The sequence below is a fragment of the Orbicella faveolata genome, unplaced genomic scaffold (assembly GCF_042242905.1).
Source record: "Orbicella faveolata isolate gen_17 unplaced genomic scaffold, um_ofav_v1 contig_34, whole genome shotgun sequence".
NCBI lineage: Eukaryota > Metazoa > Cnidaria > Anthozoa > Scleractinia > Merulinidae > Orbicella > Orbicella faveolata.
This window is the reverse complement of record NW_028301563.1, coordinates 31,947,304-31,975,163: the sequence shown is the minus strand read 5'-3', so window position 1 is coordinate 31,975,163 and position 27,860 is coordinate 31,947,304. Positions and strand designations below refer to the sequence as shown.

At 39.3% G+C, this 27,860-nt stretch overlaps 3 protein-coding genes and 1 pseudogene across 3 annotated transcripts in view; 2 read left to right on the top strand and 2 right to left on the bottom strand.

Moving 5' to 3' along the window:
* Positions 1-2,944, top strand: part of LOC110066280 (uncharacterized) — a 77,392-nt gene extending 74,448 nt beyond the window's left edge. The window contains exons 15-16 of the mRNA XM_089271245.1: positions 640-898; positions 1,454-2,944. Of these exons, the coding sequence (XP_089127371.1) occupies positions 640-662 (23 nt within the window). The 3' untranslated portion in view covers positions 663-898; positions 1,454-2,944. The remainder of the gene's footprint in view (positions 1-639; positions 899-1,453) is intronic.
* Positions 2,945-6,717: 3,773 nt separating this feature from the next.
* LOC149105784 (uncharacterized) lies at positions 6,718-11,769 on the bottom strand. Its single transcript, XM_089271290.1, has 3 exons — positions 11,654-11,769; positions 11,310-11,438; positions 6,718-8,593 (listed from the first exon to the last, which is right to left on the bottom strand). The coding sequence occupies exons 1-3, from the start codon at positions 11,729-11,731 to the stop codon at positions 8,231-8,233; spliced, it is 570 nt and encodes a 189-aa protein (XP_089127416.1). The 5' UTR covers positions 11,732-11,769; the 3' UTR covers positions 6,718-8,230.
* A 5,163-nt stretch (positions 11,770-16,932) lies between these two features.
* LOC149105783 (52 kDa repressor of the inhibitor of the protein kinase-like) lies at positions 16,933-18,323 on the bottom strand (annotated as a pseudogene).
* A 1,682-nt stretch (positions 18,324-20,005) lies between these two features.
* The window catches only part of LOC149105782 (uncharacterized), a 29,090-nt gene continuing 21,235 nt past the window's right edge, over positions 20,006-27,860 (top strand). Inside the window, exons 1-3 of the mRNA XM_089271244.1 lie at positions 20,006-20,160; positions 20,744-22,554; positions 24,152-24,522. Coding sequence (XP_089127370.1) covers positions 20,799-22,554; positions 24,152-24,522 — 2,127 coding nt within the window. The 5' untranslated portion in view covers positions 20,006-20,160; positions 20,744-20,798. The remainder of the gene's footprint in view (positions 20,161-20,743; positions 22,555-24,151; positions 24,523-27,860) is intronic.

Sequence of the window (27,860 nt, the reverse complement as noted above, 5' to 3'; positions counted from 1 at the left end):
CTGAATCAAGTTTATTAGCTTTTACTTATAGGACACACAAGCAGTTTTTCAAATTCACTAAACGTTGAGTTACGGTCTTGGCACTAAAAAAACTTTCTGAGGCCAAGGAATTGGGCCACTATATTTTATTTAAGGTATGATTGACTACATTAAAAGGTCATTGTGCAACGAGTAAACAAGTCTGTTATAAATTACTGTAGTGTTGGCTCAGTGTAATCCTAAGATCTGCAGAAAAAATACAAATAGACAGATAATTTCTTAGAGTTGCTGTTGACCAAAGGAAACATTTCAAAATCTAGTGTAAGACAAAGTAGACTTGTTATCAATACTCCTTGAAAACTCAGTTTTTGGTGCTTGAATACTCCTTGAATTTTATATCCAGAAGCCAGCAGACTTTCATACTATCTGTGTTATAGCAGACATTATGATGGAATTGTGCGGATAGAGTGTATTTTTTTCCCACTGTGTTGCATAATATTATGAATCATCAAACTTTTCGTGTCTTCTATGATGCGCACCAAACTGCTCTGGGGAGGTTATCGGCACTCTCATTATCGGAGAAAGATTTAATACAACACAAAAATTCAATAGCTGCTACTTGTATCTGATTATTCAGTTTTGTTTTTATTCTCTTTGCAGGTTTGCAGAGCAAGTCTCGCTAGAATCAAATTTTGACAATAAAGCAACTAGTGACTTAGCTTCAAACTTCAATTTAGAAAGCATCAAAGAATTGCAAGACAGTAGAACTACAAAAATTGGTAGTAAATAGATTTCATAGTAATAAGCCAAAGGAAAGATTGTTCAATGAATTGCTGGTGAACATGAGTGTTCTGTTTAGTGGCAACATCAGAAGGTAACACAAGAACTTCATACTTGCAAGCATTGGTGCTAACAAAATGTAAGTTGTTTTATGATTAGGTTTATTTTATGACATGCGAGACCTTAACAAACATTGAACAAAAAAAATCAGTATTTTGAGCGAGTTATAGCTTCCTTACAAAGTACTATCGGTTACTATTTACTTTCTTTACGTTGTATTTACATATCTATGTATTAGCTGGGAATTGGAGGAATAAAATGATAAATAATCAAACACAAGTGTTAGATTGGGAGAATGCTTTTTAGAGTTCTTTCAATCTTTCACAAGTTTTTTATAGCTTAATAGAAACACATAATTTTTTTTTCGATTTCCTGTTGAAAACACAGCGATGAAAAGAAAGGATAGTCCCTCATTTATTTTGTTAATCTAAATGTAAATTCTCTTTTCTTGTACCACTGTTTTCGTGTGAGGCCTGGGGAGGAGTGAGACTCCCATATAAAAAAGACAGGGATCCTCGTCAGAAATTTTGAAAAGAATCCCTAAGAGGTACAGGTCTACATACATACTGTTTTGTGCCAGGTCTGGCTTCAAATCTTCTTCTGTATTTTCACAACCTTTTTCATTTTTTTCCAGTGTTACAGGATTTCCAGTTACAAGCAGTATTTCCAGCTCCTTCAGTTTACCAATATCATCAGGCAATGTACATGTAGTCAACTGGTTATCACTCAACAACAGTACCCAGAGTTTATTGAGATGTTTTATGTGTGATGATAAAACTGTCAGCCTGATTTTACCCACATCCGATACTGTGGGCTCATTCAATTCACCAGTCTCAGCTGGTTATTACTTAAGTCCAGTCTCCAGTAATCCATTCTCACATTCAGCCTTTCCAGCTCCTTCAGTTCACCAATCTCGTCAGGCAATTTAGTCAGCTAGTTATTACTCAAGTCCAGTCTCCAGTCTCCATTCTCAAATCCAGCCATTCCAGCCCCTTCAGTTCACCAATCTCATCAGGCAGTGTAGTCAACTGGTTACTTCTCAAGTCCGGTATTCAGGACTATTTGAGATTTACTGAGATGTTTTTTGTGTGATGATAAAACTGTCAGCTTCTTTTTACTCACATCATGTAACACTACTTACCAGCTCCTTCAGTTCACCAACATCATCAGGCAATGTAGTCAGCTGGTTACTACTCAAATACAGTCCGCTTAGTTCCTTGAAGGTAGAACAGACAACTGGTTGTTACTCACACTAAGCACGGTCAGGTTACTCAACTCAGCAATGGCTTGAGGAAGTTCTCTCAACTGGTTCATCTCTGATGTCAGCCGTAAGAGATTTTTCAGCTTGTTAATACTTGTTGGTAATTCTTCCAGATAACTATCTGGCTAGTCAAGTTCCTCCAATTCAGTCAGGTCAGACACAGCTTCAGGAACTTTTGACAACCCTCGACTACTGAGATCTAAAACGCCGTCTCCGATAACAATTGTAACTTCAGTTCACTAATCTCATCAGGCAATGTAGTCAACTGGTTATCACCCCACAACAGTACCCAGAGTTTATTTAGATGTTTTATGCGTGATGATAAAACTGTCAGCTCATTGTTACTCACATTCAGCCATACCAGCTCCTTCCATTCAGTTCACCAATCTCATCAGGCAATGTAGTCAACTGGTTATCACCCCACAACGGTACCCGGAGTTAATTGAGATGGTTTCTGTGTGATGATAAAACTGTCAGCTCATTGTTACTCACATCCAGCCGTGCCAGCTCCTTTAGTTCACCAATCTCATCAGCCAATGAAGTCAACTGGTTATTACTCAAATCCAGTCTCCATTCTCACATCCAGCCATTCCAGCTCCTTCAGTTCACCAATCTCGTCAGGCGATGCAGTCAACTGGTTACTACTCAAGTACAGTCCCCTCAGTTCCTTGAAGGTAGAACAGACAACTGGTTGTTACTCACACTAAGCACGGTCAGGTTACTCAACTCAGCAATGGCTTGAGGAAGTTCTCTCAACTGGTTCTCGTCTAATCTCAGCGTTTTCAGATTTTTCAGCTTGTTAATACTTGTTGGTAATTCTTCCAGATAATTATCTGACAAGTCAATTTCCTCCAATTCAGTCAGGTCAGTAACAGCTTCAGGAACAGTTACTATTGACAACCCTCTGCTACCAAGATCTTGATTTGTTCTGATACACATGTAGAAATACACAAACTTAATTCCAGAGGAAGAAATTCTACATGATCATTTGGTCAACAGCTGATGCTGGTTTGTTTTGCTGTCGAGTCAGAAATACAGCTTTTAGTGGACGCTCTCTTACCTGACTCGTCCCCATTCGTCTTCATACAACTTCCTACAGTGCGCGGCACGGTGCGAGATGGAACCGCAAGGTGAGATGGGTACCCCTTGCTCCCCCTCGCACTTTTTCCGTTGTGCCGTGCCGCGTGTTGTATGAAGAAGACTGGAGACGAGTCAGCTCTCTTACAGGGTTCTGTTCCTGGTGCAGCATTTACATGAAAATCTTTTGAGTTTTTGTCATCTTTTATCTGATGATTCTGGATTTACTCTCATTGTGACAAAATTAATTAAAGATCAAATGGCAACCTTAATTCACAACAGGATTTCGTCCTTCTAAGAAATTTGGGATATTAAGTAAGACAATAATTTGGTTGGAAGAATGTGTTGCTTAATGTGATATATTTCCCGTGTAGTTCTGTTGCATTACTCACACAGCAAAATTGTGTTTCATTTCAGCAAATAAATGTTAGAAGTCGGTGCAGTGGCCTGGGTAAATTCAAGAGCTCCAGTTAGCCTCCAGTCCCTCTCAGAAGCTAAAACTGTGGGCCCCAAATAGTTATGTCACACTTAAAATATGTCACACCTTAATAATATTTTTACGCCTGTTTCCTAGACGCGTTACCGAGCGGTTTGTATACGCAAATCCGTAGGTGTCGTTTTTTGCGAAATGCAGAATTGTATCTAGGTATATATACAGGTATACTTGATTGTATTGTTAAACTCCCTGAAGAAGTGTGCGCTAGTCACACGAAACGCGTAGGAGAAAATAAAAAAGTTTTACAACTCAAGTAGTTCGCAGACGTGCTGCTCACTGGTTTTACTTTAAAAAATCTTCCTTAACTGCTCAGGTACATAATGCCGCATTACAAAAACAGTGATCTTCGTCTGAGTTTCTCAACTATTATTTCCATGCGACTGCATAATTCCATCACACGTTACGGTATATTTACCGTATATTTGTGACAGTTTCTGCTATCGTTCCTTTATTTTAATAAAGTTTTGTTTTGAGCATTCGGTTGTTTCTCAAAAAAGAAATACGCGCCCGTCCCAAATAAGCGCCTTGTCTCGAATAAGCGCCCTCCTCTGAGGTACCAAGAGTAAATAAGCGCCTCGGGCTAAATCGAATCATTACGGTACTGATCACCGCTACAGTAATCAGCAGTAGTGTACATAGGAGCCGCACTGTCAGAATGTGACTTAATTTATCTCCTTTTTCTTTCAATTTTGATTTGAGCTTAGCTACTTAAATAAGATGCTGATTTATGACAATGCTTTCATACACCTTTACAGGTAATCAATGGATATTCTTTATGGCTTTTTTTTGTTTTGTTTTGTTGTAGAAAAGTCACGGTGTAAGTTAATATGTTCTTTTAGAATTGGTTCTTCTTGTGTGAAAATGAAATGGGGCTTAACCTACAAAACGGGTTTTTGGTACCTCATAGGGGTTCTTGTAAAAATTTCCAAAGAGCCCCCCCGTCTCTTCATAATTAAAAAAACAAATTATACAGCATAAACCCATCAGTAAAAATTGTAGTGTTATCAAAGGTGTCCTGTAAAACTTAGTAAAAATAAATCTACATCAGTGAAAAATACATATAAAAATCTCCTTCAAAAATTTCCTGTAAACACTGCAAATAAAAAAATTCGTGGACCTTTTTTTCGAAATCAAGCTCTAGAATTCATATTTCTGACCTCTAATGGTAAGCTATCTTAAATTAAAGCACCTAAAAAAGAAAAACTTTTACGGCCAAACTCCAGTTTCATTTTCGGTAGTTTAACTGACGAATGTCTGTTCCTGGTGTTGAAGTTGTGATTTTTCCTCGTGAAATGGGTACATACATTACCATGGAGGCAGTCAAAAACACAGAGACAAACTTTCCTATTTTTTCACATGGGAGTCTGCCCGGTCGTGAACCCCTAAAGCATCGTTAGGAAGTCACATTCCCCTTGTCAGTTTACTGTGCTGTTAAAATGCTTAAAGAATAATGGCTGGCTGTTTGGAACCGTCGTTAGGTTGTCGGATGGCGATAAACAGTGCACGAAATAGACCGAATCACTCGATAATTCTTCGGAAATGATCGGATCAATGAGCTCGGTCCGTAGCATACAAGACATTCTTCGGTTAAAAGGGTAGAAAAAAAGGCTCGATTTTCCGCCATGGACACCATTCTGTAGGTACTAGTCTGCTGGCAGCCGGTTTTTTCTCTAAGGGTCACTAGGACGAGTGTTTAGTCATCGCGAACGCAAAAGGGCGGTATGGCGGTAGCCGAGTAGGGAAGAAGGCGGGACAAGGGCGGTATGGCCCAGTAGGGAAGAAAGCGTGCCGCGCTCATGTCTCCTCCCATTCCCCTTTAGCCAAAACGTCTCGCCTCATAACCCCTACTGAATTTCGAGAGGAAAACAGACTGCCAGCAGTCTCTGTAAGAACATGATAAACGATCCACAGCAAAATGCTCTAAATGCATTGACTACAGCGTTTTCAGCACCAAAAAGTTGCTGCAATTGTGAATTTCTTGAATGATTGCACACCGTTTACACAGCGTTAGTTGAATCTTGCTGAAGGAAAATCATTGGGTTCCTGGCTTATCACAAGGTATTTCAGTGGAGTAAATTTCTTGTGCCAAAAGTCGGATTGGATATTGAATTTAAAGGCCCGATGATAAAATTTTACACCTGTACAGTGAAAACATTGCTTTTGAAGCGCTGGAAGTTTGTGATTGCTGCATGCCTCGCTTGCTATTTTAAATGCATTATTCTGTCAGAAGACTTAGGCCCCATTTATATGGTCTCGAGTATGTCCCCGAGACAACCCTCCCCACGTCGTCGAGCGTTTATATGTGAAAACGGTTTCCCTACAGGCCGAGTCAAACTTGGCTCTGCATCATTCGTAACCCTTAATGAACAATCAGATGTACAAATGTCCCTCTTTCTTCGAGTTTCCCTCGGTCATTCGATCACAGTAGGATTTGCCGAGTTAATTTTCACTTGTCTGAGACAAATTTCTGATTTTTTTAACACTATACATGCCGAGGCGAGACAACTCGCCCACCCACCTTCGCCCCCCTCCCCCCCCCGGGTTTGCGATCGTCATGTAAACGGCTGGTTGAATTTTAAGTGAAAACCAGGATTTCATCACAGGGAAGCACGCTCTGGTAAGTGCGTGGATTCTCTTATCCCCCAACCAAGGTTTTTCTTGTGAATTTGAGGAACACAAGGTCAACGGGTTGAAGTCACAACCCAATGGAACTGAAGCAGATGTTAAGTACACGGGTAGCATGATCTTACCACTTATTCTAAGACTCTGGTTTGTGGTCCGGTCTGGGTGTTGAACCCACGACATTCCGCCTGGCAGTTTGACGCTCTTACCAACTGAACTAACGATAAAACAAAAGACCAAAAACCTTAAGATACCGAAAAAACTACAAGGAGGTTGATGGGGTAACTGTGCAGACTCGCTGGTATCGACGATTGCTTGTCGAAAAATGGGTAAGATCAAATTGTCTGCACAGCTTCTTTTTTACTCCCTTCTATCAAAAAAGACAACACGATATATATATTTTTTTGTTTAGTTATTTATCCTCCAGCGGATAAGCAATACAAAAAAGAATCTGAGTATCCTTTATTTTAATCTACAGCTAATCAATTTTAACCTTAATCTTTACTCTGCCAATATTATATATTTCCTTTCAAATTACAATCTATGTGTATTTCTTAGTGTCATTTTTTGATCAACTCATCACAAAAAAAATTCGTCTCAGTGGAAAAGCTTCAGTTTAGAATATAATGTTTTTCATTGAATTTTATGCCTTTTTATAATCCCAGCAACTCAGGCTTGTCACAATAAGCAAGCAAGCAAGCAAGCTGACTGAATTCATTCCAAATGCTTATCAATATATAATTGTCTTCGGCAAAATATACACTACCCGTGACATTTGTAAAAGTAGCAATACTTTTAAATAATTCAACCTGACACAATATTCACAGTATAACGTGAAACTGGCATTGTAGAGCCTTCCTTTCTCCTAAACTTTATGAAAATACTTTATCGATTGATCGGTTGATTAATTGAAGGGTTACTTCATTAATAATAATTAATAAATTGTACAAATTCGTATAAATAATAAATTGGTATAAATTTAGCTTAATCTTTATTTTATTTCATATTTGTTTCTTGTTTTTTATTCTTGTTTGTTTTTCCTTTTGTTTGGTTTGGTTTTTTTGGGTATCCGTGAGCTGTAATGATGAGTTCTTTTATGGGTGTGTCTTCATGCTTGCGTTTTCGACTCCTGCTGAGCTTCAATCCATCCTTTATAGGCCTTGTTTACAAAGAGGAAGGGTTACCCTAGCAGGAGGGTCAAAGATAGCCTGGGTTTAAAAGCAAAATTTTACAGGTAGTGTTACCCTACCACCCGGAACAACTTAATCGCAAACAAAATGGCCGACAAGGGAATAGTTCTGCTTGGTAAGTCGATTCTCCTGTCTGAACTGCTGTTTACCAGTGTTACCGAATGCTGTTATGTTACTTATTATTGCCAGACAACAACAACAAGTTGCAATGTCAAATGCAGCCCTGGTTCAGCCCAGTTGCTTGGCTTGAGCCATGACTCGTTCTAGAAAACCTCGAAATATATAGAATGTATCGCGGAATTTAGAACTACGTTGTACGCGCTCCGCCATGATGGCCGTTTGTTGTCAACATGCAATGGGTCTAAAAAGTAAGTAAAAAGTTGTTCCGGGTTGGGGTGTTATCCCGAGAAGAGCGTTTACAAGGCAGCTAGGGTAACCCTTGGGTTCACCTAGAGTTACCTTCGACACTGTCGTAAATGGCCAACAATTTGAAAATGACACCATGTTGTTCATTCAACTGAGAGTTAGTTGGTCTTCCGCTAACATTTTACACTGAGACCAGCCTCTGTCTCCTCCGTGTCCTCTGTCTCTTTGTCTCGTTTGTCTTTCGTAGTCTAGCTCATCATCTTATAGCACTGCTGTAGTCCGCAGATTACTCCGCATTATTGGGTCGTTGAGAGGTCCGGTGCTGAACGTGTCACAAGTAACTGTACAATGTCGTTTCGCCCGATTTCTTTTAGTTTCTCAGCAAATTGCTCAAATTGCTCAGCATTTCTCACAACGAAAACAATTGAACACAAATGGCAAATGATAATACCCCTCAGCGCATTTATCGTCACACTTAGTGTTTGAGAATAATGTGCAGTTCCTTTTTATCGCCTTTCCTTCCGAACATACAGTACACGCCTTGCAACGCGCTTTCCCGTAATTGTCCGAGTATGTTCTGCCAAGTTGGCAGGAAATGCAGTGAACTGGAGTCCTATATACAACAGAAGTGCCGCAAGGGACGGAAGGCTGCGATCCCGCGGGACAGTCGGGACATTCTAAACATCTATACCTCCTCCCTGTTGTTGCATTCCAGTGGATTTGTTCAGGTTTGCACGGAAAGTCTGCGACAGCTCCACAAACCTGTTTGGGCAACGAGATAGCTATTCAGTGTCAACTCGACAATTTCACGCTTTATTTTCACTACTGCTTAAGTAGTGTTTCTAACTGCGACTATCAGATCTTCTTCACTTTCTTTAATGCGCAGTTCAAATATATGAATTTCATATTCATACTTATAAATTGTATTTCGTACACTGCAATGCACACTAACATAAAGCTATTTAGTATGGTGGCTGTAAATCAATCACAACAACTCGATCAGCTCAAAAACATCTCAGGATATAAGTTACCTTTTTATTCGAAGCAAGCAAAAGACGTGTTTTGTAGTAAGATGCGCGTTTTGCTTTAAGACTGGCATAACGTGAATAATATATTCTGTCTAAGTGTCTCCATAAACAAACTAAAACCGAAAGTGCCATGAATCTTCTTTGGTATTTTTACCACAGTCGTGGAAGCAAGATTAAGACATAGTGGACAGATACGGCGCCTATTCGGGCGAAACTAGCGCCTGCTTTCCGCGTAATTCTTGCCGGAACCACAAAGAAAGAGACAGCGGCTTTTAAAAGTACTCTTTGCCGGATGAACAGAAGATGAATGCAATGACTTGGTCAGCATAGGCGCGATAAAAATTCTGTCAGTTGAGCCGAAGTTCTTTAAAAAGGTGAATATGGCTGGCAACTTACATTCGTGCATCAAAATTAACCCTCCCTCAACTTTTCGTTGAGTTTGAACCCTGGGGGCCTCTTGATATGAGCCCGGTCAACCGGGCTGGCTCGGTTTCCGAGATCTCGCCTCACCACTCTTTCCTTCGTAAAAATTTCGATGTGTTTATATGAGAGGCCGGGCTGGCCCGGTTACCGAGATCTCGGTTTTTGCAACCGAGATCTTGGTAACCGGGATGAAAATTCTCCCTTATAAACATTCCAGCCCGGGTGACCGAGACGAGACTTTTTCGACAAAATAGCTTCGCGTTCGCAACATGCCGGCCAAAATGTATGTATTTCCACTTGAAAATTATACGAATTAGTTTTATCAGTGAAGTTACAAGAGTCCGCAAAACTACGACAGTCGCGAGCGATACAAGTATATACCATTTGGTTGTGTTTCCTAAATCTCATCCCGGTCGACCGGGCTGAAATTTCCAATATGAACTGACGACAAAATCCGTCCTGGTAACCGAGCCAGCCCGGTTGCCGGGCTCCTATGAAGAGGTCCTTAAAACAAGCCTTTCGTTCGGTGAACCGGACACCAGCCTCACCAAGTCTCGACGTCGCATTATATCTTAGTCGCCTCGTAGGGCAAAATTAAGTGTACAGGCTTTTGATACATGTATTAGCCAACGGCTATTAAATTTCTAGGAACATTTTTATCCATCCGATCAATGTCGATCGTCATTATTTGTTTCCTGTAATAAATAAATGTGTTACTCTTTTCTACAGGGTTATACTTTTTTCGTCAAACTACGTTCGTATCCGATTCCTGCAGCTAGACGAAAACACCTTTTATAAGTCTGCGTACACTGAAAAGGCCTACAATTGCTTAGAGTTTTTAAGACAAAGTGGTCAATATGTTTCGGCCGTAACTCGTGAAAACTGAAGTGTCCTGTGGATTTTCAAGGTCTTCCTAAAGCTAGATGACCCTTGACTGTACATTATAAATTGGCTTTGAATGTCAGCCTAGATAGTGTAGCTTCAAATAATGTACTAATCTGCTTCTGTTTCGCTATTTTCACGGATTGAAATATAAATAAAGTGGTTAACTGATCAGGTTTTTTTTTATACGGCTTACGCAATTTCGCCCACATAGCGTCGCGTGTATCTGCACACGCAGTTTCATGTACATAGCGGTTAAATAGCTACATCCCACGCAACCTTGTGACTGCGTTTAATGGAGAATATTTTGATGAGTCACCATGAGTGTAGGTTACACCTTCTGCAGTGGGACCTTTGTAACGCCACATCAACCTACATGTGGCATAATCTTTATTACTTTGTCTCACCCGCCCTCGTTCGCTTTATGTCTTGATCTACAAGATCTATTCAAACCGCACAATTCTACATTGCATTTTCTTAATCGTTAACACAGTAACGGGGGATCAACGTTTAAAGTGAGGAGAGATTGTGCTTATATATCGAGTGACTTATAGCCTAAGTGTTTTTGTTACACAACACTTTCTCAGTTGTGCTAGCGAAGCATTTTCTGTTAAAAGGACAAACGTGAAAGATCATCATTCATTTGAGCCCTATACTTCATTTCATTGCGTTCATTTAGAATCCCGAAAAATAGCCATGTAACGACCTTTTCGATGTTATGTACTGTATTTGCGAAGATCTCTAACCTAACTGTGATGGTGTCGGCGATAAAATACTACAAACGAAGATTGTAATTCTCAATTGGGTGACTGAACACGTATGCACAAAAACAAGGGTATTAAAACAATTAATTAAGATATCGCCACTCAAAAGCCTTGTCAAATAACACAATTTAACTTGAAGGTTCCGGCTATTTCTTTTCCTAAACGAGACATATACATAAAAACACAAACGTTTCTCATCGCTGTAAGATTGATGATGCAAACACAAACCTACTTGCGTAAGCAAATTTACTCAGCGGCAGCAATTAGCTTACTTACAGTTGTATAAACTTAGGAAGCAATCAAAACACAGTCACATTATTCTCCCTTCACAGTTATTCTTTTCCTTCGCCGTTAAATAAAAGATTTAAGCTGTGTACTCACCAAAAAGCAAAACATCATGACTGAGACAGGACTCGATGCTTTTTCCATCGTGGCGGCGCATCTTGACGACGATATACGTGGTTTGCAGAGTGATAGGCTCATTGTCGTCTCGTTGAGATTTCTTTTATACTGCAGAGAAGGAAGATCACAAACTGGTGGTTAGATGTCGACACAGCTGAGTCGAGCGAAAAATGCACAAGTAGTCACCACGGACTTTTGAAACAGGAAAATAGTGTGAACAATAGCCTACGAGACATGAGTCATCACAGAAGTGACCTCACGCACAGTGGAATTCCTCCAAAATTGGGGCGCAATATTGTGTATTTGCTAATATCATCACCTACCTTACGATGCGTTCCCTTTTTTTGCTCCCTGTCTAGAATTAAGTCAGTAGAATAATGATTATCTACACACTTAAGCATGTACAACGGAGAAAAATAAGTTAATGAAAGAACGAGGAAAAATGATTACTTTACCCCCGAGGGTATCAAATATTCGGGGATTTCCCTCGAGGGAGTGTCGCGTCTGACAAAACATGAAACAAACCAGGCGAACGACGAGTTACCCAACAGGAACATCACTGACCTTATAAGGCATTACTTTACACCGTGTTTCTCTGGGGTATAACATACAGTGCGACCTCCCTTGTAACAATATCAATAATAAAACTCTCTAGAAGATGAGTGATGTTCTTCAGCCCTGTCAAAATTTTACGATTCTGTGATTCCTTTAAGCACCCAGTTAACCCACAGTGTAAGGCCACAACGGTCCAGATCTAAACGACGGTCAGACTCGGATCTAGAAAAAATGGTCCTAATGTGCATTTTCCAGGCTTTTGCGTCTCTAGCACAGGATATTGGCAGTTCCAGTTTCCTGGGGTGATTAGCCTCGCAAATCGGCTGATTCTTTCAAGAACAAAACTGAGAGATTTTCGTTTATTCTGGAAATCATATTTAGTTTTCAAAAATCTAAACGATCCCCATAAAACGGTGGAAACCAATTTAGATGCGCGCCTTCAGATGAAAACGGCACGACGACCATACCTTTATGGCAGGCACATACTACTGGTATAATTTACGTAGGGGAGTAACCCCCGGGATTTTTCTTGACACAAACTGGCCCCGCCAAATCGTTCAAAAACACTGCTATACAACAGTTTGTTGCTTTAACGATGTTAGAACACTTAGCCCACCTGGTTTAGCCGCGCGCCAAAGAGTGCATAACATGTTAATAACATAGAACGTTTTTAGAGTGAAGAATGATCATCGCAGCAAATTTTCCAGTTTAAGCAATTGGAAAGAAGAAGCCTGAAAAAATCAGGGCTTCAACGGGATTCGAACCCGTGACCTCCGCGATACCGGTGCGATGCTCTACCAACTGAGCTATGAAGCCACATATTGGGAGCGAGGTCAATTAACTGAGTTCATATCTTCCCGTGAGGAAGATGAACTCAGTTCAAATATGAATTATTTCATATATACTTCACATATAACGTTTTGCCGTGGCTTATTGTATGCTGGTCTACCCTCTATCACCTAATGCCGTTGCTTAGTGATGATCTCCTTTGCACTTATATTTAACAATTACATTATGAGCTGGAGATTGCTATCGCAGCCCGAATCAGCGATCACGCATAGAAATCGAGAGTGAACTTCCTACTTGTTTCAGTATAAATCTACTAGTCGTTCAAACCAAACAAGTAAATTGTCTAAATCGATCCTGCTTCCAGACACTTCGAAAACGCGAAGAAGCGGCCGCCTTTTTGTTGGCAACCGCTACGGCACTGATTTACAACAGAATAGATAGCGAGTAGCTAGCCAATAAGAGAACGGAATTTATGATAGAACGCTAGTAGATTTATATTAAATTACGATAGAAACTTAAGGTCATTATGTGAGTTTTCTTAAGGAATCATACATAGGTCTCGACCATTTCTCTATTTCTCAAGTCAAACTCTATGTTAGTATTTTAATCACTGAGTATTTTATTTATTAGATTTTATGTATACTATAATGAGGGCCACTAGTTTATCAGTTTTAACTGTAAAGTGTTTTAACCCTCGTTAGATAAAGTTATCTTCTGCTTTTTCCACTTTGCATTGCGCATCCTTACTGCCCATAATTTATGGCGTCATTTAGCGCGCGCTCGTGCACGCGCATATTTAAATCATGGCGGATTTGCCTTGATATTGAGCTCTGTCAGTTGAAAAATGGCTATAGCTCACCAACGAGTACGGGGACCCCACCTTTTTTCCACTCATTGTAATCAACTAATCATAAGCTTTGCGAGAGAAGAGTCTGATCTGATTTCCATTGCTGAAAATTGAATAAATAAGGAAATAGCAGATACACTGTGGTCTTTTCTTTTTTGCCGTTTGGCAACCAGGTCAAGAAATTTGGTTCAATTTTTAAATTAATTATTCAGCTTTCTGTCCAAATCAAACTTAAAAATGTTTATTTGTGTCCGACACAATGCATTGAGTGTAGTTTAATGCGTCTTCTCACGAGTCTGGACTCACAAAGTCTTATGACTTGGAATGCGTTCTGGTAATAAGTTTTAAATAATGTCAAAAATGGGGAATTTTCAATGTCTCGCTGCTCCTTAACAAAAAACCAAAGTTTTCACAAATAGGTCTTTTTTCCAGCATTTCGAGCTTCTGCCACCCGTAAAAAGCTGAAAGCAGCTTAGACTAGTGCAACAAACGGATCTTGGGTTTTTGGCTTAATGAGCACTGGCACCTCCCCTTTTTTATTTCAAAATTGAAGTTCTCATATGATAAAAATCCAGCGGACAAAGTTTGAACAAAAACTCTATTGTCACTTTTATTTCAGAGGAATTACCTTAAAAGTGATGCCTGCCCGTGACCTCAAGAACTCGTGCGCAGTCAAGAAGGGCTTCCCGTAAAGGCTGCTTATTTTGTGCGTCTCTGCCTACCAAAGTAGATTTGATTGGTCATGCTCGCTGAATTTATGCATTAGGTTAATCGAATTTCCACATTACCTATTGCTTCCTGTAATCAGCAGAACCGATCAAATGTCCTTATATTTAATTTGAAAGCTGGAGCTCCGACGCATGAGCTTATAAGGAAAATAACCAGCGTAGCATCTCTTTATTTCGAGGGCGCGGTGACTCTGCACTTTCTACACTACGCACTCCGCACTCCGCACTTCGCACTTCGCACAAGAAGCGACTTTTTAAAACATTTAGCTATAAAAAAACTGCGAAAAAACTTTTCTTAAAAACATCTATGAAGTTTTTTAAACGGTTAAAAAATACACGACGTTTCGACGTTCTCGGACGTCATTATCAAGTAAAAAAAAACAGTATGAATATTCTATAAATGCAAGAAAAACGATAGTTCGTTAAAAAGAAAAGTAACATAAAAATATGCTACAAGCTAAACAAAGAGTTTAGCTCTGATAGAGTCACTCTGAGTGTTAAAGCTAGGCCTCAGTTCTTTGATGAATAGCATTTCGTAAGTGAGGCAGTCAAATTTCTCGTGGCACTTCTTGAGAACACGAAATTGACCCCCATTAAGAAGATTTTTGTCACCGTGCACCTCTAAAAGGTGTTTACCGATAGCTGAATACTTGTGTTCGGCAATGCGTTGATGAAGGTGTCGGGCTGTGTAACCAACATAATATGACAGGAGATAATGTGTTGTTTTGGAATTTGTACCTCTCAGGGGAGAAAACAATTTCAAGCCACACCCACAAGGCAAGATCTTGGTATCTCTAACGGGATAAACGAGAGGCGGGTAGCGTATTATTATACAAAGGAATTCCTTCCTTCCTTCCTTTTGATGGGTTCTTCTGATGGGTTCTTTGGAAAATTTGCCGGGTCACTTTTATATGCAGGGGGCCCGATCAAGTGATACACTGGGTGCTTGAGGAATTTTTTTTCGCGTTCTTTTGGACCTTGGAAAAAGATTCCTTTGGCAAAAACAAACAAAACAGTCAGGTAGTTTAGTTTATGCTGGTTAGGATACGTGGCAGTTGTAATAGCCTGGGACACTGTTCGCAGGCTTGACAGTTGTACAAGAGAAGTAAGAGCTCAGAAGTAAAAGCTCAGTGGGAGATACCTAATGGTTAGCGGGGGTAGAGGGAGCTGAGTTGGAGCGCAGAAGGGACCAACCAAAATCTTGGCGACAATCTGCGATTTGGACAGAAAACTACGGCTGGTTTATCAGTTTCTCTGGTTTCTCAATGGCAAAGAAGTATTCACTTAATACATGTAATTAACACTCTCAGTCACGCATCTTTTTAGTTCGATTCTTTCTTTTCGAGTGATCAAGAAAGAGAGAATATAGACAGGTCTAGTTTTCTGTCAGTCTCTTATTGAGGGCCTTACTAAATTCGAGTTGAATTTGAGTTGAATTATATTTGGAAAATTTCCTAAACGCAAATATTAGGTTGCTTGTTATTTCAGTCTGTTTATTACGAATCGGTTAAAACCGTGCATAGAAATGTCAATACTGGAATAAACCTGTTGAAGTTGTTGATCTTCGGTAGGTTTGGACAAAAGTCATCATTATCGAGTTGAATCATATAAAGAAATAAGATTAAAATCACAATAATATTACAGTGTTGAATATTCGTATAAGGGACGGATCATTAGAAAAGTGATGGTGTCGGGGTTAGGGAGTAGGGAAAAACCCAGAAAAAATTAGAGCAGGGGAAAATGGCAGGAAAAAATTCTTGCAAAGAGAAACCCAAAGAAAATAAATTCATGCAGAAGAAGGGTTCCATTGTTCTGTCACTGGATCCCATTTATATAAAGCCACTGTGTTTGTTTTGAGTCTCATACTTTTGTCAACTCTTCTCTCTGAACTAATCACAGCTCATACATTTTGATTATTTCTCAAATTTAAATAGGTCAGTCTTCTTTTTGGACTGACATTTTGGAGCGGAGGGCACTACCGACCCGAGGAGCTGTCCGATAGCCGGAAATACGTCTGCGTTCGCACGCTACGAATCCACTCGGTTTACCGCAAAAATCCACAATCAGTGCGCTTTAAAGGCCAAATCCGTCGACCCGAAAACCAATTCACCCCCCTCATTAACCCTTTGTACCAAATTTGCGGGGTAAACTACAAAGAGTTTAACAACTTTCCCTTGAGCTGTCTTCTTAGACTTCTCCACATCAGGTGGCTAGATAAAATTCTAGACACGGAGGTCCTGTAACGGACCAGCATCCTATGCACACAACCTCTTACAGAAAGCACAAGTGAAATGGGCTTGCCATGTTGTCTGAATGCCTGACAGCCGACTGCTCGAACGGCTGCTGTATGGAGAACTGTGTCAGAGCAAGCGTTTACAGGGGCGTAGCAGGCCTTTTTGCATAGAGGAGTTCCTAATACATATTGCTTGCCCGGTTGACAATCGAGCGTCGGAGGCACTCTTTATTAGGGGCGTCTGGGGGCGTGCTCCCCCGGAAAAGTTTTGAAATTTGGGTCCTCAGAAATGGCGTTTCCTTGATTCTGAGCACAAATTTCCAATAATTTTAGTGCCAAACGTAGCTAGTATTTCTAAAAGGGGATTGCAAATCTCACTTCCTGAAGAGATGTTAATAGAATTAAAAATGGATAATAACATAATTGTTTAACATATTACATACTTCATCAAATGCTGTAGACTTGTGATTTACCGTTCACTCAGCTAGGATATCAGAAAGAAAGAGGCGCCGTGGATGCTTCCGTGCAAAAATGTCGATTGTTGCACCAATGTCAATTTGCCTACCATAATGGATGTTCATTAGCGAAAGGCCAGACTCTCGCTCACTGGTCATGGTCGCCCTCAGATAAGTTTTTAGTCGCCGCAATGTACTGGACGATCGCTTACATTCTACAGAGGTAATTGGCAACGTACATAAGATGCGCAACAACTTATGAACTTTTGGAAAGAATTTATGGTTGCATTCTTCTAATGCCTGAACTGCCCTGCTGGGTAGGTCTCGATCCGCGTTTAGCCACTTGCGCCGCTAACGGAAAAGTTCCACATCAAAAACCTAGGGTGATGGTAGGTACAGGGTTTTCTTCTCGAGAAACTAGCAAGGCTGGAAGTAGGCACCGGAGGGAAGACGTCACAGCATCATTATTGGGGTCAAATTATGTGTCTATCTCAGAAATAAGATGATCCAACAGAGGAATCGTGATCGCTCTTTTGTAGTAATCCTTCGGTGTTCCTGCTTCGACATTGCTTCGGTGCTGTTGCCGACCAACAACGCGTGGCATAGATGGCTCGATGTTTGCTTTCCTCGCTGTGGTGGTAGCCATGCTGTACCAATCCGAGCAATATTTCTCGATGTCTCCTCTGATATCTTGTAGCTCAAACTTTAAATCTCTGATGTGGCTGTATGCTCCATAGACATCGATGTCTCGCTTTTGCAGCTTGATATTGTGTGACTTCAGTATCGAAAGGCATTTCATCGTCGTAATCTGGGTGATGATAAATTCAAAATTGGATATTGCATGTAACAGGCTGTTTGCCTTGCTTTTACTGTCAGTGTCCCAATTCCAGGCAGTTTCCCCGAATTGATTTGTAAACAGCCGCTCATTTGACATACCTTCTAGTGCTCTTAGTATAGATGGCAAAAGGGCAAAGAAAACTTCATGTGCCTCATGCCTTTAAAATAGAATAAATAAAAGACTTTATTTAACCTGAAAGGCCAATCAGTGATCACTGGATCACTGGTATTAACTGGCGATCAGCATTTTCATATAAAATACAGCTATTCATAAAATTGTACTTTATATACTAAACATTTACATTAAAAATTACAACCATTCTGGAGATTACGTAAAAACAAGCATTTGAAAAGAAGAGCAACAACAACAAACAAACGAGCAAAAAATTGAACCTAATTTACGGTACATACATGATTGATACGGTCTTGATCCATAAAATGCTTAAAAATATGTGTTTTAAACTTGGAAAGAGTGTTTAATTCTCTGATCTCTTTTGGTAATCCGTTTCATTCTCGTGCAGCGTCACACTTGAAATCAGACTCACCCATTTTCGTTTTAGTTGGTGTGACGTTTAAAAGTGTTGAGTCTTTAAGTATTCTTCAATGCAGATCAGACCTCTTAACAAGATATCCCTCCAACTAGTGCGGACAGTGAACATTTCAACCCACCGTGTTCGACACAAGCTGAGCAACGTTGTTTTGCTGGCCTCGAGGGTTTCTTTCTCAATTACGGCAAGCAAAAACGTGTTCCGCTTCGGTGAATACCTACAAAAATTGAGGTTTAGATAGTGAGCTTTGCAGTGTGTGTACATCGAGCCTTTGGAATTTTTTCTCGTATCAGTGCTTGTGTACCGTGCCCAGAGGATGACATATCAAACGCTCCAGCGTACCCTCGTCCTCGACAGTTTTTTATGTCTAAGTTCCACTGTGGTAGGGTATCCAGTATCGAGCTAGCGATCGCCTCCCCGGTTATCCTCTGCAGACTGTTGAATCCTAAAAATTCCTCGTGAATATATCCATCACTGTCAACAAAACGTAGGACAAGTGATAGCCAATTTATGCACCCGTATAATATTGTAACCTGCGATAGAAGGAGGGCATGTGATGCCTTTTTAAATTGATTTTCTTTCGTTTTTCAAAAACGAAAATCTCGTCTCGCGGAATTTCGAAAGAGGGGTTCCGATACTTTTTTCCTCTTGAAATAATATTCATTTTCATAACCCAAAAGGGGGGTTCCAGAACTCCTGGAACCCTCCCCTGGCTACGCCCCTGGTTTAGTTGCAAAGAATCCCTCAAAGGTCTTGCTGCAGGCATCAACGTCAACGCTTTGGAGTGCCTTCTCTGGACCGTCCCACCAAGCGAGGGAAGATCATCGCATAGAGGCCCAGAGCAAATGCGCCACGCGCAGGCGAATATGGTAGAAAGCAGATTCAAAAAAAATTCGTGCAAAGGGTTGTAGTTGGAAAAAAAACTCTTGCACAGTCAAAAGGCCAAAAAAAAAAAAAAATCATGCGAGGTTTTCTGATAGTCTGTCCGTAAAAGGGTATATTCGGTACAAAAAAACCTATTACTTTTCCCCTTCAGTGAATTTTTTTTTTCTTGTGGTCAGCCGTGAGCTGTGATTTGAATAGGCCTTGGCGGATTGTGCTAGCGTAATTTTTGGCATAATTGCAGCAAAAATGCAGTAATAAAAAAAAATGCAGTATTTTTTAAACGAGCACTGCCACGGCATAATTAGCAAATTTTAGCACTTTTTGGAGCATAAATTCATAAAATTTAGTAAATGTGGTATATTTTTCACAGAAATAAATTAAATTTAGGTAGTATGTTCTTGCAATGCGTGTCGTTGAAGGCATTTTAGAAACGTTTCAGAGATGCGACCAGCTAATTTGAACAGCTGATGGCCGAGACAAACTGCCATAAAACACAAATAAATTTACAACAACAGTTTATTTGAAAAACATAATTTGGTGTCGTTATTGCGCATTTGCGCGCCTCTATGAGCAGAATCTACGTCCTTTTTTGAGCATAATTTCGGAAATCAGAAGCATAATTTGGGAATTCTGGCATAATTTTGGCATAATTTGGCAAATTTTCGATCATTGCTAGTAGCATAATATGCCACTTTTAGGAGCACAATCCGCCAAGGCCTAGATTTGAACCACTTTGGTCCACTTCGTTCACTTCCTCCACTTCCTCCTCATCCTCTCCCTTCCTTCTCCCTTTCCCGCTCCACACCCTTTCTCACCTGGTTATGATTGGCTCATTTGAGAAGCCAAAGATCTTGAGGTATTTAGGGAGTTGTTTGGGGCTGTCTCGAAAGAGAAAGTACTTCTACACAGTTACATCGAAAGGAATCGGTTCTTTTCTGTTATTGCAGTCCAAGGTAAGAAGTTTAATGTAGAGATGCTCAATTAACGCGAATTGTTTTCAGCCAGCTTTTAGTTTAAGCTTGTTTACGCCTGGTGCGTGTAAATGAGCAATTTAAGCTGAATTTTTGTAGTGAGATCAAGTTCGGCTTGAATTCCTTGAAACAGAAACTTTGAAGTGAAGTTTGTCACCTTTGTTATGGCATAAAAGCAGTGAAACAGCGAGGGGTACTTATAAAGCACAAGTAGAAGTTAAGTTAACTAAAAGGTAGCTTGTTAAAGTTGAAGCCGTAACGATTTTGAACGGAGTTGGACGAACGCAGAGCGATCGCGCCATGGAACTGACGACAAGCTAAGGCGTTTGTATTGAAAATGTCGTCAAAATTTAATCATTGTATTCAATAACAGCTTCTTGCAGGCTGTGTTAATATTACTACTGACATTCTTGCTAATTTTATATTTTTTAGCCAAAATATGACAGCTAATAAACTCAAATTGCTTAGCCTAATTGTTATGTGATTTCTATCAGATTCCTCCCGTATGTAAAATTACTGGAAGCTTCGTGAATTGATTGTAATTTTTGTTTTCATGTGTTTTCAGATACTTATCAGAAGTAAGAAAGCATCCAAACCATTGTAAGTATCACTGTATACAAATGGAGAAGATGTCAGCAAACATTAACAAGCTGAAAAATCGTAAATGGCTGAGATTAGACAAGAGCCAGTGGAGAGAACTTTCTCACAGTATTTGTGAGTTGAGTAACCTGACCTGGCTTGATGTGAGGAACAACCAGTTGTCTGGTCTACCTTCCAACATTAAACATCTCAAGAATCTCCGGAGACTGGAGTTGAATGGTAACCAGTTGACTACATTGCCTGATGAGATTAGTGAACTGAAGGAGCTGGTGTGGCTGGATGTGAGTAACAACAAGCTGAAAGTTTTATCATCTGCGCAAATAAAACATCTCAGTAAACTCCTGGTACTGAACTCGAGTTATAACCAGTTGACGACATTACCTGATGAGATTGGTGAACTGAAGGAGCTGACAGAGCTGGATGTGAGTAACAACGAGCTGAAAGTTTTATCATCTGCACACACAAAACATCTCAGTAAACTCCGGGTACTGGACTTGAGTTATAACCAGTTGACTAAATTGCCTGATGAGATTGGTGAACTGAAGGAGCTGGAAAGGCTGAATGTGAGTAACAAGAAGCTGAAAGTTTTATCATCTGCACACACAAAACATCTCAGTGAACTCCGGGTACTGGACTTGAGTTATAACCAGTTGACTAAATTGCCTGATGAGATTGGTGAACTGAAGGAGCTGGAAAGGCTGAATGTGAGTAACAAGAAGCTGAAAGTTTTATCATCTGCACACACAAAACATCTCAGTGAACTCCGGGTACTGGACTTGAGTTATAACCAGTTGACTAAATTGCCTGATGAGATTGGTGAACTGAAGGAGCTGGAAAGGCTGAATGTGAGTAACAAGAAGCTGAAAGTTTTATCATCTGCACACACAAAACATCTCAGTAAACTCCGGGTACTGGACTTGAGTTATAACCAGTTGACTAAATTGCCTGATGAGATTGGTGAACTGAAGGAGCTGGAAAGGCTGAATGTGAGTAACAAGAAGCTGAAAGTTTTATCATCTGCACACACAAAACATCTCAGTGAACTCCGGGTACTGGACTTGAGTTATAACCAGTTGACTAAATTGCCTGATGAGATTGGTGAACTGAAGGAGCTGGAAAGGCTGAATGTGAGTAACAAGAAGCTGAAAGTTTTATCATCTGCACACACAAAACATCTCAGTAAACTCCGGGTACTGGACTTGAGTTATAACCAGTTGACTAAATTGCCTGATGAGATTGGTGAACTGAAGGAGCTGGAAAGGCTGAATGTGAGTAACAAGAAGCTGAAAGTTTTATCATCTGCACACACAAAACATCTCAGTGAACTCCGGGTACTGGACTTGAGTTATAACCAGTTGACTAAATTGCCTGATGAGATTGGTGAACTGAAGGAGCTGGAAAGGCTGAATGTGAGTAACAAGAAGCTGAAAGTTTTATCATCTGCACACACAAAACATCTCAGTAAACTCCGGGTACTGGACTTGAGTTATAACCAGTTGACTAAATTGCCTGATGAGATTGGTGAACTGAAGGAGCTGGAAAGGCTGAATGTGAGTAACAAGAAGCTGAAAGTTTTATCATCTGCACACACAAAACATCTCAGTGAACTCCGGGTACTGGACTTGAGTTATAACCAGTTGACTACATTGCCTGATGAGATTGGTGAACTGAAGGAGCTGGTAAGATTGTCTGTGGCTGGTAATCCTCTAACATTGGAAGGAATGAGAAAGGTTGTGAAGCTACAGAATAAGATGAAGTTTTACAGAGATGTTACAGGTAAAGATGTGAAATGCTCATTATTTGTATTTTATTTTATGCCTTGTGAATGAAATGAATATTGGAACATGTAGTTTAACTTAGAAATTACAAAATTACAAATGTGCTGCTGGCCTTTTAGTGTAACTTTTGGAAGAAGTATATTTGATATATATATGAAGCTTAGTTAGATTGTTATTGTGGAAAGTTTAACTTGAACTGCATGGTATAGGCAAAAGTCACTGTTCATGAGTAGTGAAATATTTTTAAAATAATTGCCAAGGAGTGTAGTTATACTTATTTCGAAGTTTTGTTTGACACTGACTCTATTTGAACGTTAAAACAACTTTTATAGCTACTTATACAAAGATGTTTCGACCGTTTGTCCATTTAGGAGTATAGTGAATGAAATAAATATTGGAACATGTAGTTTAACTTAGAAATTAGAAATGTGCTGCTGACCATTTAGTGTATCTTTTAGCCTGAGAAGAATGATATTAAAAAATAGTTTATTTAAGATTGTTTTTGTTGAAAGTTTAATTTTAACTGCATGATTTATATAGGCATCTTCTTTTCTGTTCGTGAGTTTCAAAACATTTGTTAAAATTTTGTCAAGGAGTATAAAAATTTCTTGATGTTGTGGAAATTAAATTTGGTAATTGTGCTACCCAAATACTTTTTTCTCCATGCTTGGTTGTCAGTATTTGATTCAACAGTTTTGAGTGAAATTGAAGGCCAACCCTAACCAAAAGAGCATCTTATATTAATAATTTCACTATGAACTGTACAGAATGTAAAAAAAAATTAAATTGGCAGAGAATGGAAATACTTCTACTGTTTCATAGTTTCTTTGTGTTTTTGAAATTTGAACTTTTAACTTGGAAATGCAGTTCATTTATGAGTGCAGTTTTTACACAAAAAAATTAATGTTTTTCTATGGCATGCACAAAATGGTTAAAAAATATCTTTACAACGTGTGAAATTCCCTTCCTCTTCATTAACACAAAAGTATTAATTTTTTACCATATTTATGTTAGTATAGGTAATCATACAGTTTGGAGTTCAATTTGGAATAATTTGCATGAGTGAGTTTTTCAAAAAGCTAAAATTGCATGAGCTGCTTTGGCAAGTGCAATTTCAGCTTTTTTACAAACTCACGAGTGCCAATTAATTCCAAATTGAATGAGAAAAACCGTATGATTATTTACTTAATAACATAAACGTGAAAAAATTCACGTGAAGGAAGTGCCGTTAGATCTTTCTTGAAGCCATTTTTTCTCATTTGAGAAAACTTTTTTCAAAGTTTCAGGACAAAATATTCATCATCATTTTATGTGATATCATCGGCTTAGAAAATCTCCTACTTCCTTTCAGCCAATCACAATCCAGAATTACGATGTGTAATTTGCACTGGTGTTACACTTTTTGCACTGGTGTTTAACACTTGAACTGCACTGCTCTCAGTCAATCATATTCGACTAATTTTTTCATGTATATTATTATACAGTTTACATTTATCTTGCATGTGTGAAGCGTTATATAAGAATTATAAACTACACTTTATTATAATCTTATTAATTGACAATTAAAGAATATTTTTCTTGAATTTTTATATTAGATCATGTATTTGAACAAAGTGCAGAAGGACAAAGAGCACAACTGGCTTATGAAAAGGCTCTAAGAGATGGCTTTGTGAATGTTTACCGTGGCCGCATATTACTAATTGGTCAGGATCGTGCTGGTAAAACCAGTCTAAAGAAGAGTCTCTTAGGCCTGCCATTTGACCCTAAAGAACAGAGTACTGAGGGAATTGAAGTACAGGCTTCAACATGTGAAATTGAAGTTGAACAAGTTAAGAACTGGCATTCAACCCATGAGAACAGAGCAGGATTGCTAGAGTGTTCTAAAGATATATCAAGGATAGTGGTTGAGAAACTGTGGGAAGGAAAAGAATTTAGGGCTGAAAGAAATGATCCCAGAAGGCATAAGGTTTGAATAAAGTTAAATGTTTAGAGGTACAATGTTTAGTTCCAGAAAATATCCATACCCCCCACGGAAGGGATTGGAAATTCTGGGGGGTGGGGGGGTCAAAGGCCCAGGAATTTCTGGAGGGGGGAGGGGGGGTGTCTCAATGAATTTTTTTTTTCCAGACCGGTCTCAATTTTCATACAGTTGTATGTAAAGTTTCGTTGTTTGCATTTTGCTTCTCAAGTTGCGAACACAAAAAAATAAATCTTGCTAATTAAAAGCGCAAAATGAAAATTTTTGTGCTGGTTACGCTGGATATTCTGTCGTCGCTAGAGTCCCATCATTTTCCCGAGTAGCAGCTGGTGATCAAAGCGTATGTTGTGGAAAGTAGATGAGTTAATCGTGACTAATTGAAAATATGTCTGTCGCACTTGACCAGGTACTTCTGTCACTACTATCTGTATCGTTTCAGCTGGAAGATTTTGTCGCATTTTTAAGCTGTCCTTGCAAGTGTGAAAAATAACATTTGAAATGAAAGAGTGCATCAACATTGAATTTGCAGAAATTCGGAATCGGTAGATAACAGACCTCTTATCTCGTTAACAATGATTCTTGAATGAGGAAAACAGTACAGTAACAATTATGGTTCAGGAGGCAAATATATTTTTCAGCGAGCCGTGTGCGATATAAATCAGCAGAAATTAGATAAATAAATGACTTGCTGCTTCAACATTTCCGCATAAAAGCCGAAGACAAAGGGAAAAAAAAACAATTGGACACCCGTTTTGAATCATGCAGAAATCATAATATTTACATTTAAGCCCAAGTAAATGTAATTTAAGGGAAATCTTGAATGGTAGTGAGTAACATAAATCCATTCACACAAGTTTGTTTACATTCCATGTAGTGTGTAAGGCTGAAATGTTTTCAAACACAGGCATGGTGCTTGCAACGTCATTTTCGACAAAACTTTGAACGAAAAAAAAATGTTTTATAAAGATTGTCAAGGTTCAAGCAGGTTTTCAGAGAAGGTGGAGTACAAGGTGGTTTACCACAGGCTAATGCCATCAAGAAACGCCATCAGAAATAAATGCCGGCAAAGTAAAATTATGCAAATTTTGAAATCGGCAACATGTCAAATTTAACCACCAGTCGATGCGGTGCCAATTGTCGCAAAAAAGATTGAATTACATTTTATGGCTACAAAAAAATCGAAAATGCATTCTTTTTACTCTACTTATAGGCAGTTGTAGTTATCCTCCAACACTACAGAGAAGAAAGGGTTTACAGCAAAAGCTTTCACTTCATTATTCATTAAAATTGGAAGGTATTTTTGGTGCAGTCTGTTGTTGTAATCACTCATGCATGACACCTCGGATGTGTAGCAAATGAAGTTGCTCTCCTCTGAATGTCATGTACTATTTATTAATAAAGCAAAAATATATCACTAATATGATCTGAATTCTTTTAATCCCAATGCAGGACTGATATTTGAAAATATAAAGCAGACCAAAGCATTGTTTACCTCGTGGTCTCAATTAGCTAGCTGTTGCTAATAATTAACAAATAAAGAAGCCTCGACTGTGCTCTGTTCTGTTGTAAAGCACGCCGGAAGCGGTAGAGCACGAGAGAAGTGTAGGGGAAAACACGAGACGAAGTCGAGTGTTTTTCCCCACTTCTTGAGTGCTCTACCGCTTCCTAAGTGCTTTACAGCAGAACAGAGCACACTCGAGGCTTCTTTATTTGTTTTATGATAAAGAATCTAATAATTTCCCCACGCATTTGGCTGAATTTTCAAACCAAACTTTATTTTCCAAACGAACAAAAGTGGCGTCACCCGTGCACTGTTCTCTGATAAAGCACGCTAAAATAAGCCAATCACAATCCTTGTTAGAATTGTTCAAATAATTTGATTGGCTAACGAAGCGACAGCTGTCAATCACTAACTGGACTTCAGCTAAGCTTTCAGTTTCGAGTAGTTTGAGCGGCTTTTGAGAGAAGAACGATGCCTTCAAAGTTCGCTTTGAAGTTAATTTTTAAATACGGATCTAAAGGCAGGTGAAGGTTTATAGTCCAGAGGAATCCGGCCGTATCGTGGCCCATGGAAACATGCACTTTTCTAGTGGAAATTACGAAACGCGGAGCTCAAAGCTTGTGGATGAAAATGCGAAATGCCGAGTCGAATTTGAAAGGAGCTACAGTTATTTACGGCTTGTAGCCGCATGCAGCAAGATTGCCCGAACTAGCGTAAAAGTTAGAAAGACTAAACGGGTCCCACTGGTTCTATTCCGAGCACAGAAGAGAATATCAGAGCAAGCTTTGCACTGAGCACTCGTCGGCTCACTTCGCTGAGATGACCGGAGAACGAGCGTTACTACACTGCATGTAAGTGTTGTTTGAGCAATTGAGCATTTTTACAAAAATAAAGCTTCTCATCATAAACAGAGACACTTCAATTGTTGTTTTCTATCATTGTTTTACTTCTTAAGTATAATTTCTGCCTTCGTAACAAATATAATGTCTTTTATCGAAGCACTGTTTAGGTTGAGAATTTGTTCATTTCGTTACGTGTTTTGTCGGCGGGAGTCTAGCAAAACTTGTTATTTTAGTACAGTTTTAACAATGGTCTCTGTGAGCCATATTTACTACAGACAAATAGCTCGTTTCCACTGCGTTTGTCTGAATCACAGGGGATGTTTAATTTGGCGCAAATTTGTCAAAATTCCGACGCAAAAATTTGAAAGCCAACTTACCGTCATCAACCCGTGCTCTGTTCTCTGATAAAGCACGCACTTTCAGCCAATCAGAGCGCGCGTTATATGGAAACTTTATTATAAAATTATTTAATATACATATTGTGTTTACACCAAACAAAGCGTGTTTTACGGTACTCACGATAAAAACCTGTGGCAACCGTATGCTGGAATTCGCTGCCAGAGTTATGAATGTTCACTGTGACAATACTGTGGTATACTTCCCTGGCAAACTGAAGAATTATTTTTCTCGTCGCTCACGCAACTCGTAGAGCAAGATCAAGAGCAAAGGATTGCGTAAGAAAAATATTTGGCGCTGCTACGCGACAACCCAAATAACAGCGCAGCTGCGAGGGACACTACAAAAGAACGGCTAAGAAAACTTAACCCATTGGAAACATGAAAAACAGTAAGATCTCTGTTGAAGGTCAGGAAAGTTCTGATTTTCCAGCTTCCAAATAAAATTGAATCTTTCAGATATGTACTTATGACGATTTGATGCGGTGAAATTTGATACAAAACATGCACTGAAAATTATGATGTTTTGATTGTTGTGCTTTAAACTGGTGCAGTGTAAAGTGTTTCTTTTTCAGCATTTCTCTCTCA